Source organism: Mobula birostris, chromosome 20, assembly GCF_030028105.1.
Source record: "Mobula birostris isolate sMobBir1 chromosome 20, sMobBir1.hap1, whole genome shotgun sequence".
NCBI lineage: Eukaryota > Metazoa > Chordata > Chondrichthyes > Myliobatiformes > Myliobatidae > Mobula > Mobula birostris.
In genome coordinates, this window is record NC_092389.1 from 46,067,207 (window position 1) to 46,083,604 (window position 16,398).

The window sequence follows — 16,398 nt, forward strand, 5'->3', positions numbered from 1 at the left end:
GCAGTTTACTGTTTCTTTGTGCTGCATACTACAGTCTTTTTTATATCATATTTTCACTTATTTATGATATATTTTGCTTTGTATCCTGTGTGTGTGTGAGTGATATGTTTTGTGGGTGCACCATGGTCTTGAGAAACGTTATTTCGTTTGGTTGTACAAGGGATCAGCAGTTGAAAAGGTGAGCAGCTTCAGGTTCCTGGGTCTCAACATCACTGAAGATGTGTCTTGGGCCCAACTTATTTGTGCAGTTATGAAGAAGTCACACCTGCAGTCATATTTCATTAGACATTTGAAGAGATCTGGTATGTCACCAAAGACTCTAGCAACCCTACCATCAACCACCCGAGCTACACATTTTCTGAGTTATCTCCAACTCCAGCAAATTTTGATTGAACATTCTGACTAGTTGCATCACCATCTGATATGGAGGGAACCTCCATTTGGAAACATCCTCAACACTATCCTTCCCAGCATTTGGGACATCTTCAAAAGGCGATGCCTCAAAAAGGTGGCATCCATCATTAAAGACCCCATCACCCAGGATATGCTCTCTTCTCATTACTACCATGAGGAAGGAGGTACAGGAGCCTTAAGAAACACACTCAATGTTTTAGGGTCACCTTGTTCTCTTCCACTATCAGATTTCTGAATAATCCATGAACACTGCCTCCAGAATACTGTATCCAACTCTGGTCACCTGCTGTTAGGAAATTTGTGAATGTTCAGTAGCGACCTCCTAGCCACACTCCATCCTGACTTGGAGATACATTACCATTCCTTCAGTGTCACTGGGTCAAGGTCCTGGAACTCCCTCCTCCACTGCACTGTGGGTGTGTTCACATCCCAGGGACTGCAACGATTCAAGAAGACCACGCACCTCCTTGAAGGCAACTAGGGACAGGTAATTAAATGCTGGCTCAACCTGTGAAGCCCACATCCCTTCAAGATTCAAGATTCAAGTTTTCATTGTAATTCAACCATACACGTGTATATCCCCAAACAAAACAGCATTTCTCTGGGAGCTCGATGCAAAGTGTAGTACCAACAGTTACACAGCACATATTGCACATAGAATTACATTGTCAGTGAAACATACAGTTACACAAAAACATATGTAGCCAAGCCCCTGGATGTTGTGGCCTGTAGAATGATGGTACATGGGATGTTGTCCCGGAGCCACGTTTCTGGAAGAACAGCCCACAGCAGTTCCACATGTCGCGCAAGTGCAGCTGCAGATGAATGCAGTTCAGCTTGCCTTCCACTGAGCCAACCCTGGAGGACAGCACTGACAGGAGGGACCAGCCCCCACCCCAGCACAATTTCAAGGTTGTTTATTGTAATTTTTCATTACATGAGTGCAAAGGAGAACAAGATGATTGTTACTCCAGATCCAGATCCGATGCAGCATATTTCAAAAAAATAAGAAGCATAAAACACAATGTAAAATGTAAAAGCAATCATAAAAACATATGTACAAGTTTGAGTATCGCCAAATATGTGAGAGCTTGTATATATATATATATACACACACATAAAGCCATGAACACCACCTATTATTCCTTTTATTGTTGGTACTATTTATTTATTTTTGCTATTTATATATTTTTAAATGTTCTTACACTGTATTGCTGTTGCAAACCAACAAATTTCACATCAGATAAGACTTAGGAGCAGAACTAGACCACTTGGTCCATCGCAGATGCTGCGGCATTCCATCATGGCTGATTTATTATCCCTCTCGACCCTGTTCTCCTGCTTTCTCCCCATAACTTCTGAGTCAAGGCATCAAGAGCCTACCAACCTCTGCTTTACTTAAGCCCCAACACCCCTACTGGGGCAAAGGCCACTGACAGTAGCTCGCCAGAGTCCTCTGTCCTGCCTCTTGGTTTATCCTTCCTGTCCCAGGGATGGTATCTTTAGAGCTTCCGTTGGTGTTTCAGTAGCACTGCTTTTTTTTTCTTTACAGGATGGGGTTGCTAGCCCCATGCCCAACCCGCCTCCTTTTGCGGTCGGCTTGGGACACTCGTGGTGGAGTTCACTTCCGCTTTAAATGTACCCAATTATTAGGCCTCTACGGCCATCTGTGGCAATGAATCCCACAGACTCATTACCCTCTGACGAAAGAAATTCCTCCTCATCTCTGTACAAAGTAGGTGTCCCTCTAAATTGAGGTTGTGCCCTTCAGTCCTAGACTCCCCCAGTATAGGAAACGTGTCAGTGATAATAAACCTGATTCTGAAACATACAATCTTATTCAAATGTTTTCAGAGGAGAATTTCATCTATATGATCAGATTACAGGTGATTTAAAGTTCAAAGTAAACTTATTATCAAAGTACATATATCATCATATTTATTTATGGCATCCGTTAGTCTCATGAGACCATGGATTTGTGCCTTGGAAGGTTTCCAGGACGCAGGCCTGGGCAAGGTTGTATGGAAGACCAGCAGTTGCCTATGCTGCAAGTCTCCCCTCTCCACGCCACCGATGTTGTCCAAGGGAAGGGCATTAGGACCCACACAGCTTGGCACCGGTGTCGTCGCAGAGCAATGTGTGGTTAAGTGCCTTGCTCAAGGACACATAGGCTGCCTCAGCCAAGGCTTGAACTAGCAACCTTCAAATCACTAGACGAACGCCTTAACCACTTGGCCACACGCCAACACGTCATATACAACCCTGAGATTAATTTTCTTGCAGGCATTCACAGTAAATACAAAGAAAACAATAATACATATCGAAAACATGAGATGAAAAGGCCTTGAAAGTGAGTCCATAGGTTGAAGGGACAGTTCACTATTGGCGTGAGTGAAGTTATCCCCTTTGGTTCAAGAGCTTTATTGATGGTTGAGGGGTAATAACTGTTCCTGAACTTGTGCTGAAGATCCTGAGATTCTTGTAACTCCTTCCTGATGGCAGCAGCAAGAAGAGAGCATGCCCTGGAGGGTGGGGGTCCTTGATGATAGATGGTGCTTTCCTACAATAGTGCTCTGTGTAGATGTGCTCAATGGTGGCCAGGACTTTACCCACGATGGACTATCTCTGTAAAGTTACTGGAGAGGTGTTTTGATATAGGTGAATCCAATCTTCCAATTAGCTGACAATCACCATGTTTTATTTGATGTCTTTATGCAGCTGGTTGGTATTTGGTCCAGTTTGCTAACAGTTTCATTCACCTAATCTGTGTGCTCCTGTCTCCTAGTCTGGCTGCTGCACTGAACTCAGAGTACTGGAGATCAACTCCGAGATCAGGCAGACTAATCCCTTCTTCCTGTTGTGCATTGAGATGCTACAGACTGGCTGCCCCAAACTACAGGTACTTGGGGTGTTGAGGGTGATGGCACTGTAACGTAGCGGTTAGTATAATGTAATTACAATGCTAGTGACTCGGGTTCAACTCCCACCACTGTCTGTATGGAGTTTCCGTAGCATTGTGGGTTTCCTCTGGGTGCTCTGGTTCCTCCCATATTCTGAAGACATATGGGTTAGTGGGTTAATTAGTCACAGGAGTCTAATTGGGTGGTGTGGGCTTGTGTTAAGGTGCTTTATTTCTAATGAAAATAAAATTACTGCCTGTCTATTGAACTCTCTTTCAATGACCCCTCATTCATAAAGAACACCCTTGCCTGTCGATGTACGTTCCACCTACAAAGGCTGAGGGGAGACCTGTTGAAGTTTATAGCAACAAAAGATTCTGCAAGTGCTAGAAATCTTGAGCAATACAAAGAATATGCTGGAGAAACTCAGCAGGTCAGGCAGCATCTATGGAGGGGAATACAATTATAACATTTGGGCTGGGACCCCTCATCAGATGAAACGTAGATCATTTATTCTGCTCTGTTGATGCTACCTTATCCTTTCAGTTCCTCCAGCATTTGGCATGTGTTGGAAGTTACAAAAATTACAAGGGGTATACAGTATATATAGGGTAGACATCTTCCCCCTCCCCCCTCAGTATTTTTTAACAGGCATCCGTTAGTCTTGTGAGACCATGGATTTGTGCCTTGGAAGGTTTCCAGGACGCAGCCCTGGGCAAGGTTGTATGGAAGACCGGCAGTTGCCTATGCTGCAAGTCTCCCCTCTCCACGCCACCGATGTTGTCCAAGGGAAGGGCACTAGGGCCGATACAGCTTGGCACCGGTGTCGTTGCAGAGCAGTGTGTGGTTAAGTGCCTCGCTCAAGGACACAACACGCTGCCTCAGCCAAGGCTCAAACTGGCGACCTTCAGATCACCAGACAAACGCCTTAACCACTTGGCCACGCGCCAACAACCCCCCCGCCCCCGCCCCCCACCAGCATAGAATGTCAAATACCACCAGTTCAGGAACAGTTATTAGCCCTCAACCATCAGGCTCTTGATCAGAATGAGGAAATTTGGCCCATCAAGTCTGTTCTGCCATTCATTCACGGCTGATTTATTTTCCCTCTCAAACCCAGTTTCTTGCATTCTCCCCATAACCCTTGACACCCTGAATAATTAAGTAACTATCAACCTCCACTTTAAATGTACCCAATGACTTAACCTTCATAGCCTTCTATGGTAGTGAATTCCACAGATTGACCACCCTCTGGCAAAAGAAATTCCACCTCTTCTCTGTTTGGAAGTGCCTTCCCTCTTCTCTGAGCCTGCCTGGACTGTTCCACTACTGGAAGCATCCTCTGCACTTTCACTCCATCAAGGCCTTTCAATACTTGATAGGTTTCAGTGAGATCCCTCCCCTAATTATTTCAAATTCCAGCAAGTACAGGTCCAAAGTCATCAAACACTTCTTGTACGTTAACCCTTTCATTTCTGAGATAATTCTCGTAAACCTGCTCTGGAGCCCCTCCAGTGCCAGCACATCCCTTCTCAGATAAGGAGCCCAAAACTGACCAATGCATTATAAAGACTCAGGATTACATCCTTGTTTTTATATTCTCGTCCCCTTGAAATGAATGCTAACATTGTATTTGCCTTCCTTACCACCGACTCAACCTGCAAAGTAAACCTTTAGGGAAATCTGCACAAGTCTCTTCACACCTTTGCTGTTTCAATTTTCTCTCCAGTTAGAAAATAGTCTACACCTTTGTTCCTTCTGTCAAAGTGCATGACCATACACTTCCCTGCCCTATATTCCATCTTCCACTTCTTTACCCACTCTCCTAATCTGTCTAGGTCTTTCTGCAGACTCCCTGATTCCCCAACACTACTTGCCCCTCTGCCTATCTTGGTATGGTCCACAAACTTGGCTACAAAGTGATCAATTGCGTCATACAGCTTAACATATAATACGAAAAGAAGCAGACCTCTGTGGAACACCACAAGTCAATGACAGCCAACCAGAAAAGGCCCCCTTTATTCCCACTCTTTGCTTCCTGCCAGTCAGCCACTGCTCTGTCCATGCTAGTATAGGGTTATGGGCTGAGTGCAGGTCGGTGGGACTAGGTGAGACTAAGAGTTCAGCACGGACTAGAAGGGCCGAGATGGCCTGTTTCCCTGCTGTAATTGTTATATGGTTATATAGTATCTTTCCTGTAACACCATGGGCTCTTCTCGTGTTTAGCAGTCTCAATTGCTCATTATGTTTAGTTTAATTTGGTATTGTGGTTGTCATAGCCATGATAGCTAACGAGTTTGTGTCTGTGCTGCGTTGTCCTATATTGTAGAAATGCATCACATCACTTTGCATCGAAGCAAGCCTTTTTGCTCCCGTACTGATCAGGAGGGCTCCCATTGTGTTACTGCCATTTTGCAGCACTTGGCTTGTGGTCTTCTATGCTAGGGTGATTCAGGTGCTCAAATCCTTTGATATGTAGAAGTTACTGTCTGTGCTAACTTGCCTCTCTGCAGTAAACCAGCTACTGCCAGTCTTTAACCAATTGTGTCATTTGGTGCAGGTCCTAAGACTGCTGAATCTGGCCTGGTTCCCAAGGGTTTCCACAACGATCGTTTCCCCTGAGGTCGGCTTCCCTGAGTTGGAGGAGCTGTGCTTGGCCACCTCATGCTCGCTGGTCACAGATGAGGTTCTGGTAAAGCTGCTGCACCTGTCGACCAAGCTGCGGAGCTTGGACCTCCGAGGTTGTTATCAGCTCACACCAGCGTCGCTACAGCTTCTGCCCTGCCAAGGTAGGGAGAACTGTCTCTCTCCTCATCTATGCATTTATCTTTATTGTGGTTTTTTTATTATTGTGTTCTTTATTTTAGAGTTTTTTCATGTGTGTAATGGAAAAGCTGCAGAGAAAAGCAGGTAAACAGATCACAACGAGGTAGATTGTGAGGTCAATTGTCTATATTATTGTACAAGGGAGTCCATTCAAGACTCTGATAACAGTGGGATAGAAGTTGTCCTTGAGCCTGTTGGGAGAGGGGAGGAGAGAGAATGCCTGGAGTGGGTGGTGTCCTTCTGCTTTACTGAGTCAGCAAGAAGTGCGGACAGAGTCCACGGTTTCTGTGATGTGCTGAGCTGTATCCACAACTCTCTGCAGTTTCTTGCAGCCGTGGGCTCAAGACAGCTTCTACCCTGCAGTAATAAGACTATTAAACGGTTGCATAGTACGATCAGATGAACACTTGACCTCACAATCTACTGTGTTATGGTCTTGCACCTTATTGTCTAGCTGCACTGCACTTCCTCTGAATGCAACACTTTATTCTGCATTCTGTTATTATTTTCCATTGTTCTACCTCAATGCACCGTGTAATTAAATGATCTGCATGAACAGAAGACGAGCTTTCACTGTACCTCAGTACATGTGACGATAATAAACCAAAACCAGTACATGTGGGGAGAGCAAACATAGAAACATAGAAAATAGGTGCAGGAGTAGGCCATTCGGCCCTTCGAGCCTGCACCGCCATTCACTATGATTATGGCTGATCATCCAACTCAGAACCCTGCCCCAACCTTCCCTCCATACCCCCTGATCCCCGTAGCCACAAGGGCCATATCTAACTCCCTCTTAAATATAGCCAATGAACTGGTCTCAACTGTTTCCTGTGGCAGAGAATTCCACAGATTCACCACTCTCTGTGTGAAGAAGTTCTTCCTAATCTCGGTCCTAAAAGGCTTCCCCTTTATCCTCAAACTGTGACCCCTTGTTCTGGACTTCCCCAACAAAGGGAACGATCTTCCTGCATCTGGCCTGTCCAATCCCGTTAGGATTTTATACGTTTCAATCAGATCCCCTCTCAATCTTCTAAATTCCAACGAGTACAAGCCCAGTTCATCCAGTCTTTCTTCATATGAAAGTCCTGCCATCCCAGGAATCAATCTGGTGAACCTTCTTTGTACTCCCTCTATGGCAAGGATGTCTTTCCTCAGATTAGGGGACCAAAACTGCACACAATACTCCAGGTGTGATCTCACCAAGGCCTTGTACAACTGCAGTTGTGCCTCCCTGCTCCTGTACTCAAATCCTCTCACTATAAATGCCAGCATACCATTCGCCATTTTCACCGCCTGCTGTACCTGCATGCCCACTTTCAATGACTGGTGTATAATGACACCCAGGTCTCGTTGCACCTCCCCTTTTCCTAATCGGCCACCATTCAGATAATAATCTGTTTTCCTATTTTTGCCACCAAAGTGGATAACTTCACATTTATCCACATTAAATTGCATCTGCCATGAATTTGCCCACTCACCCAACCTATCCAAGTCACTCTGCATCCTCTTTGCATCCTCCTCACAGCTAACACTGCCACCCAGCTTCGTGTCATCCGCAAACTTGGAGATGCTGCATTTAATTCCCTCATCCAAGTCATTAATATATATTGTAAACAACTGGGGTCCCAGCACTGAGCCTTGCGGTACCCCACTAGTCACCGCCTGCCATTCTGAAAAGGTCTTGTTTATTCCCACTCTTTGCTTCCTGTCTGCTAACCAACTCTCCACCCACACCAATACCTTACCCCCAATACCGTGTGCTTTAAGTTTGCACACTAATCTCCTGTGTGGGACCTTGTCAAAAGCCTTCTGAAAATCCAAATATACCACATCCATTGGTTCTCCCCTATCCACTCTACTAGTTACATCCTCAAAAAATTCTATGAGATTCGTCAGACATGATTTTCCTTTCACAAATCCATGCTGACTTTGTCCGATCATTTCACCGCTTTCCAAATGTGCTGTTATCACATCTTTGATAACTGACTCCAGCAGTTTCCCCACCACCGACGTTAGGCTAACCGGTCTATAATTCCCCGGTTTCTCTCTCCCTCCTTTTTTAAAAAGCGGGGTTACATTAGCCACCCTCCAATCCTCAGGAACTAGTCCAGAATCTAACGAGTTTTGAAAAATTATCACTAATGCATCCACTATTTCTTGGGCTACTTCCTTAAGCACTCTAGGATGCAGACCATCTGGCCCTGGGGATTTATCTGCCTTCAACCCCTTCAATTTACCTAACACCACTTCCCTACTAACATGTATTTCGCTCAGTTCCTCCATCTCACTGGACCCTCTGTCCCCTACTATTTCTGGAAGATTATTTATGTCCTCCTTAGTGAAGACAGAACCAAAGTAATTATTCAATTGGTCTGCCATGTCCTTGCTCCCCATAATCAATTCACCTGTTTCTGTCTGTAGGGGACCTACATTTGTCTTTACCAGTCTTTTCCTTTTTACATAAGGAAAGTTGGATCTTACTGAATGGTGGAACAGACTTGAGGGGCCGAATGGCCTGCCCCTGACAATCTTATAGTATCTGAGGCTAACGAGCCAAAGTGATTTCTTTTGAAGCTCAGCAGGTCAGGCAGCACGTATGGAAAGGAGTCAACAGTCAACATTTTGGGCCAAGACCCTTCATGAAATGTTGACTATTCCTCTCCTTGGATGCTGCTTAACCTGCTGAGCATAACTTCCAGCATCTATTGAATCTCTTGGGTTCTTACGAAACTCTCTGCTTGTTCCATCACCAGACCTCTCGTGGTTGTTCCTGGGACTAGAGTATAGCACGCTACAGCTGGCTAAGCCGGGCTCACAGCAAATAGCTCTGAAGTGGAGACACTCTTTGGAGGCGTTGGATATCAGTGGCCAGTTCTACAGAGGGAAGGACCTTGAGCTAGCCATGGGGATCCTGGCAGGGACAGAGGGCAATGTCATCCTACGCTCCCTCAACCTGGCGGCGACAAAAGTCACCCTGGATGCTGTCAGGTAGTCATCAGTGTGGTGCTCACCTTTGCTATATTGTAGATCTGAAGTGTGAAAAGACCAATTAATATCACAGAGACTACAGAACACCACAGCACAGTACAGACCCTTCAGCCCATGATGTGGTGTGACTTTTTAATGTGCTCTTGAAGATCAATCTAACCCTTCTCTTCCATACAGCCCTCCATTTTTAAACATAGAAGAGTACAACACGGGATCAGGCACTTCAGCCCACAATGTTTTGCCGAACCAGCTAAAAAGCAGATTAAAAACACCCAAACACTAATTCCTCCTACCTATATAGCATGTCCTATGCCTCCACCTTCCTCACATCCGTGTGCCTGTCCAAGCATCTCTTAAGAGACTCTGATGTATTTGCCTCTACCACCATACCAGGCAGCACATTCCAAGCATCTACGACTCTGAGTAAAAAATCTTACCCCTCACATCCAGTTTGAACCTACCCCCTCACCTTCAAGGCACGTCCTCTGGTATTAAACATTTCAATCCTGAGAAACAGATGCTCTCTGTCTACTCTATCGAAGTCCCTTATAATTTTATTAACTTCTATCAGATCTCCCCACAGCCTCTGCTGCTCCAGAGAAAACAATACACTTATCTAGCTTGTCGTGATAGCACATGCCCTCTAAACCAGGCAGAGTCCTGGTAAACATCTTCTACACCCTCAACATCTTTCCTAGTGGGGCAAACAGAATTGTATGTAATACTCCATGTGGCCTAACCAGAGTTTTATGAAGTTACAACATAACCTCTTGACTTTTGGACTCAGTGCCTTGACTAATAAAAGCAAGCGTTCCATAAGCCGCCTTAACCACCTTAATCGGCCTGTGTAGCTTAATTCTATATTCTCACTGTGTATGACCTCTTCCCCCTTTCTGCCTATGTAGTTGGTGCCAATATGCAACAGGACCTCTGGCTGTTCACCCTCCCCATTGAGAATATCCTGCAGATGCTCTGATATGTCCTGGACCCTAGCAACCGGGAGGCAACACACGATTTTGGTGTTTCTTTTGAAGCCACAGAATCTCCTTTCTGTCCCCCCAACTATTGGGTCCCTATAACTACTGCACTGCCTGACTTTACACTTCCCTGTTGAGCCTCAGAGCCGGCCACACACCCACCAGCCTGGCTGCTGCTGCTGTGCCCCAGTGGATGTCTCTCCACCCCCACCCCAACCCCTTGCAGTATCCAAATAGGTATACTTGTTGCTGAGGACAATGGCCACAGGACGCTCTGCACATACTTCCTAATCCTCTTACTCCTCACGGTGGTTACCCATCTACTGTCCGAAGCCTGTACTCTGGGTCTGACTACCTCTTCAAAAGAGTCAGCTTTAATATCTTCAGCCTCCCAAATGATCCCAAGAACATCCAACTCCAGTTCCAGCTCTTTGGCCCAGTCAGTTGGACACTGAAGTTGGGTGCACTTCCTGTAGGTGTAGTCGTCAGGGAAACTGTCAGGTATCCTGAATATCCACATCTGACAGGAGGAGCATTCCATCCTGACTCCTCTCTACTAAAGAAAAGGCTATTTCTTCTCATCTGTGCCTCCGCCTGCGTGCGTACACTGAAAACCGTAAAGCCAAAGCCTTCCTATCACTGGCGTACTGGCATCTCTGCTTGACCCTTGATTTTATTTGCAGCTGAGTTTTGTTTTGGCCTCTGATACCAACACTTATCACGTTGTGCTGCCAGTAAAGCCCAGCCTTACCCGAATCTGCTCCTTTTATACTCTTTTTTTTCTCTCTCTCTCCCGACGTCTGCAGCGCTCCAACACTGACACTCACACTCAATGTGCCTGAGCCACCGAAATTTTTTTTCTTTTATTCATGTGGCTATCATAGAGGCTCTTAAATTCCCAAATGTATCTGCCTCTACCACCACCCCACCACCCTGGCAGTGTATTCCATGCACCCACCACTCTGTTTTTTAAAAGAAACTTACCCCTGACATTCCTCAATACTGTTCTCCAATCACCTGAAAATCTTGCCTCCTCAAATTAGCCCTTTCCTCCTGGGAAAGTGTCTCTGGCTGTCCACTCGATCTATGCCTGATATCATCTTGTACACTTTTATCAGGTCACTTCTCATCCTCATTTACTCCAAAGTGAAAAGCCCTCGCTCACTAGACCTTGCCTCATGTGACATGCTCTCTAATCTAGACAGTGTCCTGGTGAATCTCCTCTGCACCCTCTTTAAAGCTTCCGCATCCTTCCTCTACTGAGGCACCCAGAATTGAACACAATACTCCCAAGTGTGGTCTAATCAAAGTTCAAAGTAAATTTATGATCAAAGTACATATATATCACGGTATACAACCCTGAGATTCATTATCCTTTTGGCATACTCAGTAACTTCAATAACCATAATAGAATCAATGAAAGACCACACCAACAGGATAGACAGACAGTGTTTAAAAGGCAAATACAAAAGAATAAAAGGAAATAAATATATAAATAATAAATATCGAGAACATGAGATGAAAAGTCTTTGAAAGTGACTCCATAAGTTATGGAAACAGGTCAGTGTTGTGGTGAGTGAAGTTATCTCCTCTGGTTCAAGAGCCTGATGGTTGAGGGACAGTAACCGTTTCTGAACCTGGTGGTGTGTGTCCTGAGGCTCCTGTACTACCTTCCTGATGGCACCAGTGAGAACAGAGCATGGCCTGGGTGACAGCAGTCCTTGATGGGTACTGCTTTCCTGCAACAGTGCTCTGTGTAGATGCACTCAGTGGTTGGGAGGGCCATACCCGTGATGGACTGGGCCATATCCACTACTTTTTGTAGGATTTTCCACGCAAGGGCATTCCATACCAGCCTGTGATGCAGCCGGTCGATATACTCTCCACTGCACACCGATGCCAAATGTTTTCAAACTTCTAAGTGGAGGTACTGCCGTGCTTTCTATGTAATGGCATTTACGTACTACTTTTAATGAGATCTCCCCTCATTCTTCTAAACTCCAGCTAGTACAGCCATCAAACACTCCCGATGGATTAACCTTTTCATTTCCAGGATCATTCTCATGAACCTCCTCTGCACCCTTTCCAATGCCAGCACACCCTTTCTTAGATAAGGGGCCTAAAGCTGCTCACAGTACTCCAAGTGCAGTCTGACCAATGCCTTATAGACCTCAGCATTACATCCTTGCTTTTTGTATTCTAATCCTCTCCAAATGAATGTTAACATTGCTTTTGCTTTCTTTACGGTCTATGGCTATTTCGCTATACATGTAGCAAATAAAGTTAATCTTTTCTTAATTCAGTTCAAAGGTCAAGTTTAATGTCAGAAATGTATACAGTATACATCCTGAAACGCTTTCTCGTCACAAAAGCATTCGGTCTAATTAAATCTTCCTTTCCATGCAGAATCTCTGCAAGCAGAGCCTGCCTTTCATTACCACAGTTCTCTCAGGAAATGTTTCTGTTTGTTGCTTTAGGTCTGTGGAGAGAGGTTTGATTTTTCTCTTTCTCTGTTCTCCAGGGTGGTGGTGAGCAGCTGCTCACAACTCAGCTACCTGAACCTTACATCCTGTTACTGTCTGCCCCAGGACCTAAGGCGCATCTACCGAGGCCAGCATAAGGTCAGCCAGTTGATCAACCGCTTGCTGAGCCGCAGCGTGGGTGAGCAGCAACCCACTGGGGACCACAGGCCGCGGGGAGAGGCTGACAGCTAAAGGCTCTGCTCATTAGACACCAGGAACAGCTGCAGCCCAATGGTAGAAACAAAGGGTGCTGTCATAGGCGTGCCTTCATAAAGTTTTTATGTAGGATTTTGCTCCTTCCTTAAAGTTCAAAGCACTATCAATAAAGAAAGCAAAAAAATATATCGACTGCATTGTGCCGGGGCCTGGGACTGCCGAGATGTATTCTAGGTACAGCTTGGAACTACTCTGGGCTGCGGTCTGCAGCATTTATTGTTCCAAAGCAAACCTGGGCTGAAGTCAATTTGCTGCAAAATACTGAAAAGAGTTCCTGATTCCTGATCTACATCTTGAGCAGACCATATGTTGTGCTCTGAGCCTGCAGTTTGCCTGCCTTGTGAGGGAGCTGGGCAGACGTTGCAAGGCAGATGCAATTCATAAAGGAAGCTTGGGCAAGTCGGATGTTAAGGGGGACAGGTTTGGCCAGTTGAGGGTTTCCTGAGGCAATACGTGATCATGAACTGCAGCGTGACAGTGAGAGGTGATCTCCCGCTCTCAGACCAGCGAACTGGTTCACGCTTCATCAGTCACTAAATGTAAACTACACCTTGACTGTGGAGAGTAGCTACCTGTATATGGTTAAACAGTTTGGTCTAGGCACTACAGGAGATAAAACATCTATTGCCTTAAGGTTTTTCCATTTCCTTTACATTCCCCAGACCCCAGCATCATACAGTCCACTCTCCAAGGTGCTCTGATGGTTTTCTAGGTTGTGCCTCAACTGGACGGGTCTTTTAATTTTACTTCCTCGTAAGGAACTTCTTGGTTGCTCTTTTTCTTGGAGCACGTTTTGGTGTTTGTTTTTTTAAGATAGTCTGTGTGGTGCCACATGGTGCAGTTTCTTACTTCCTGGCGTCGTGTAGAACTTGCCTCACTATCTTCTCATTGATATACTGATTAAGGACCAGTCAAAGGAACTGGTTCCAAATGTCCTAATCGTTGAGTATTGGGATTCACTATTAACGTTCAGTGAACTGCTGCGTGGAAATAACATAGAAGAGCACAGCGCAGTACAGGCCCTTCAGCCCACAACCTATCAACCTACTCCTTTCTCTGCTACATAGCCCTTTATTGGAAAAGGTTCTTAGAGGTAGGATCTCTGGGCATTTAGAGAATCATAGTCTGATCAGGGACAGTCAGCATGGCTTTGTGAAGGGCAGATCGTGTCTAACAAGCCTGATAGAGTTCTTTGAGGAGGTGACCAGGCATATAGATGAGGGTAGTGCAGTGGATGTGATCTATATGGATTTTAGTAAGGCATTTGACAAGGTTCCACACGGTAGGCTTATTCAGAAAGTTAGAAGGCATGGGATCCAGGGAAGTTTGGCCAGGTGGATTCAGAATTGGCTTGCCTGCAGAAGGCAGAGGGTGGTGGTGGAGGGAGTACATTCAGATTGGAGGATTGTGACTAGTGGTGTCCCACAAGGATCTGTTCCGGGACCTCTACTTTTCGTGATTTTTATTAACGACCTGGATGTAGGGGTAGAAGGGTGGGTTGGCAAGTTTGCAGACGACACAAAGGTTGGTGGTGTTGTAGATAGTGTAGAGGATTGTCAAAGATTGCAGAGTGACATTGATAGGATGCAGAAGTGGGCTGAGAAGTGGCAGATGGAGTTCAACCCAGAGAAGTGTGAGGTGGTACACTTTGGAAGGACAAACTCCAAGGCAGAGTACAAAGCAAATGGCAGGATACTTGGTAGTGTGGAGGAGCAGAGGGATCTCGGGGTACATGTCCACAGATCCCTGAAAGTTGCCTCACAGGTGGATAGGGTAGTTAAGAAAGCTTACGGGGTGTTAGCTTTCATAAGTCGAGGGATAGAGTTTAAGAGTTGCGATGTAATGCTGCAGCTCTATAAAACTCTGGTTAGGCCACACTTGGAGTATTGTGTCCAGTTCTGGTCACCTCACTATAGGAAGGATGTGGAAGCATTGGAAAGGGTACAGAGGAGATTTACCAGGATGCTACCTGGTTTAGAAAGTATGCCTTATGATCAGAGATAAAGGGAGCTGGGGCTTTACTCTTTGGAGAGAAGGAGGATGAGAGGAGACATGATAGAGGTGTACAAGATAATAAGAGGAATAGATAGAGTGGATAGCCAGCGCCTCTTCCCCAGAACACCACTGCTCAATACAAGAAGACATGGCTTTAAGGTAAGGGGTGGGAAGTTGAAGGGGGATATTAGAGGAAGGTTTTTTACTCAGAGAGTGGTTGGTACGTGGAATGCACTGCCTGAGTCAGTGGTGGAGGCAGATACACTAGTGAAGTTTAAGAGACTACTAGACAGGTATATGGAGGAATCTAAGGTGGGGGCTTATATGGGAGGCAGGGTTTGAGGGTCGGCACAATATTGTGGGCCGAAGGGCCTGTACTGTGCTGTACTATTCTATGTTCTATGTTCTATTTTCTATCATCCCTGTGCTTATCTAAGGGTCTCTTAAATATCCCAAATGTATCTACCTCTTCCACCAACCCTGATGGGGCATTCCACGGACCTACCAGTGTGTTTAAAAAAACACACACAAACAAACAATCTCTGACATCCCCCTATACTTTCCTCCAGTCACCTTAAAATTAAGTCCCCTTATATTAGCCATTTCTGCCTGTCCTTTCTCTCAATGCCTTTAGCATTGCTGTACACCTGCAGCAGGTCACTTCTCATCCTCCCTCACACCAGAGAGAAAAGCCCTACCTCACTCAACCTGTCCTCATTTGGCAAGCTCTCTGATCCAGGCAGCATCTCTTCTGTTTTCTATCTAAAAACTCCACATCCTTTTCAGGCAACCAGAACTGAGCACAATACACAATAAGCAGGATTTTATAGAGCTGCAACGTTACATCGCAACTCTTGAAATCAATCCTCCAACTAATAAAGGCCAACACACTATACGCCTTCTAATTCAACCCTATCGACTTGTGCAGCAACTTTGAGGGATCTACAGACATGGACCATGAGATCCCTGTTGAGGGAATCCTTAACACCACTAAGAATCTTACCATTAATCCTGTACTCAGCCTCCAAGTTCGACCTTCCAAAGTGAATCACTTCACACTTTTCTGGATTGAACTCCCATCTCCAAAATTACATTACTGGAAATCCTTGATGCCAGTGTTGGATGTATCTGTGTTTGTATTACATCCATGACTAATGGTCCAAGCCCAGCAGAAAACCCTGGAAAATGGCACCAGCAGGAACCCTACATATTCTGGGGCTCTTTGCATACACAGCAGGAACTTTTCATTAGCTAACACTGAGAGTCCAGAAACACACTTGGTGTTGCTCAGGCCAGGATTCCAAAGCCTACTTTAAAACTATTGTAATTGTCACTGTAACTGAGTCGATGTCAGCCCATTGCCTCCGCTCATTTGGAACATAGGCAGTTTCCATGTAACCACCTTTCCCTTGCCAAAATCTAGAAGGAAAGGTTTAAGGTGAGGGGAAGGATTTAAAAGTGACCTGAGAGGTGACTTCTTCACTGGGGTTGGAATGAGGTGCCAGAGGAAGTAGGTATGTTAACATTTGGATAAGTGTGTGGATTGGAATTGTTTAG

The 16,398-nt window shown here is 45.3% G+C and overlaps 1 protein-coding gene across 1 annotated transcript in view; it reads left to right on the top strand.

Annotated features, from left to right (window-relative positions):
* LOC140184960 (F-box/LRR-repeat protein 6-like) overlaps nt 1-12,958 on the top strand; it is a 66,413-nt gene extending 53,455 nt beyond the window's left edge. Inside the window, exons 9-12 of the mRNA XM_072238202.1 lie at nt 3,200-3,313; nt 5,875-6,103; nt 8,897-9,131; nt 12,630-12,958. Coding sequence (XP_072094303.1) covers nt 3,200-3,313; nt 5,875-6,103; nt 8,897-9,131; nt 12,630-12,822 — 771 coding nt within the window. The 3' untranslated portion in view covers nt 12,823-12,958. The remainder of the gene's footprint in view (nt 1-3,199; nt 3,314-5,874; nt 6,104-8,896; nt 9,132-12,629) is intronic.
* Nucleotides 12,959-16,398: the final 3,440 nt, after the last annotated feature.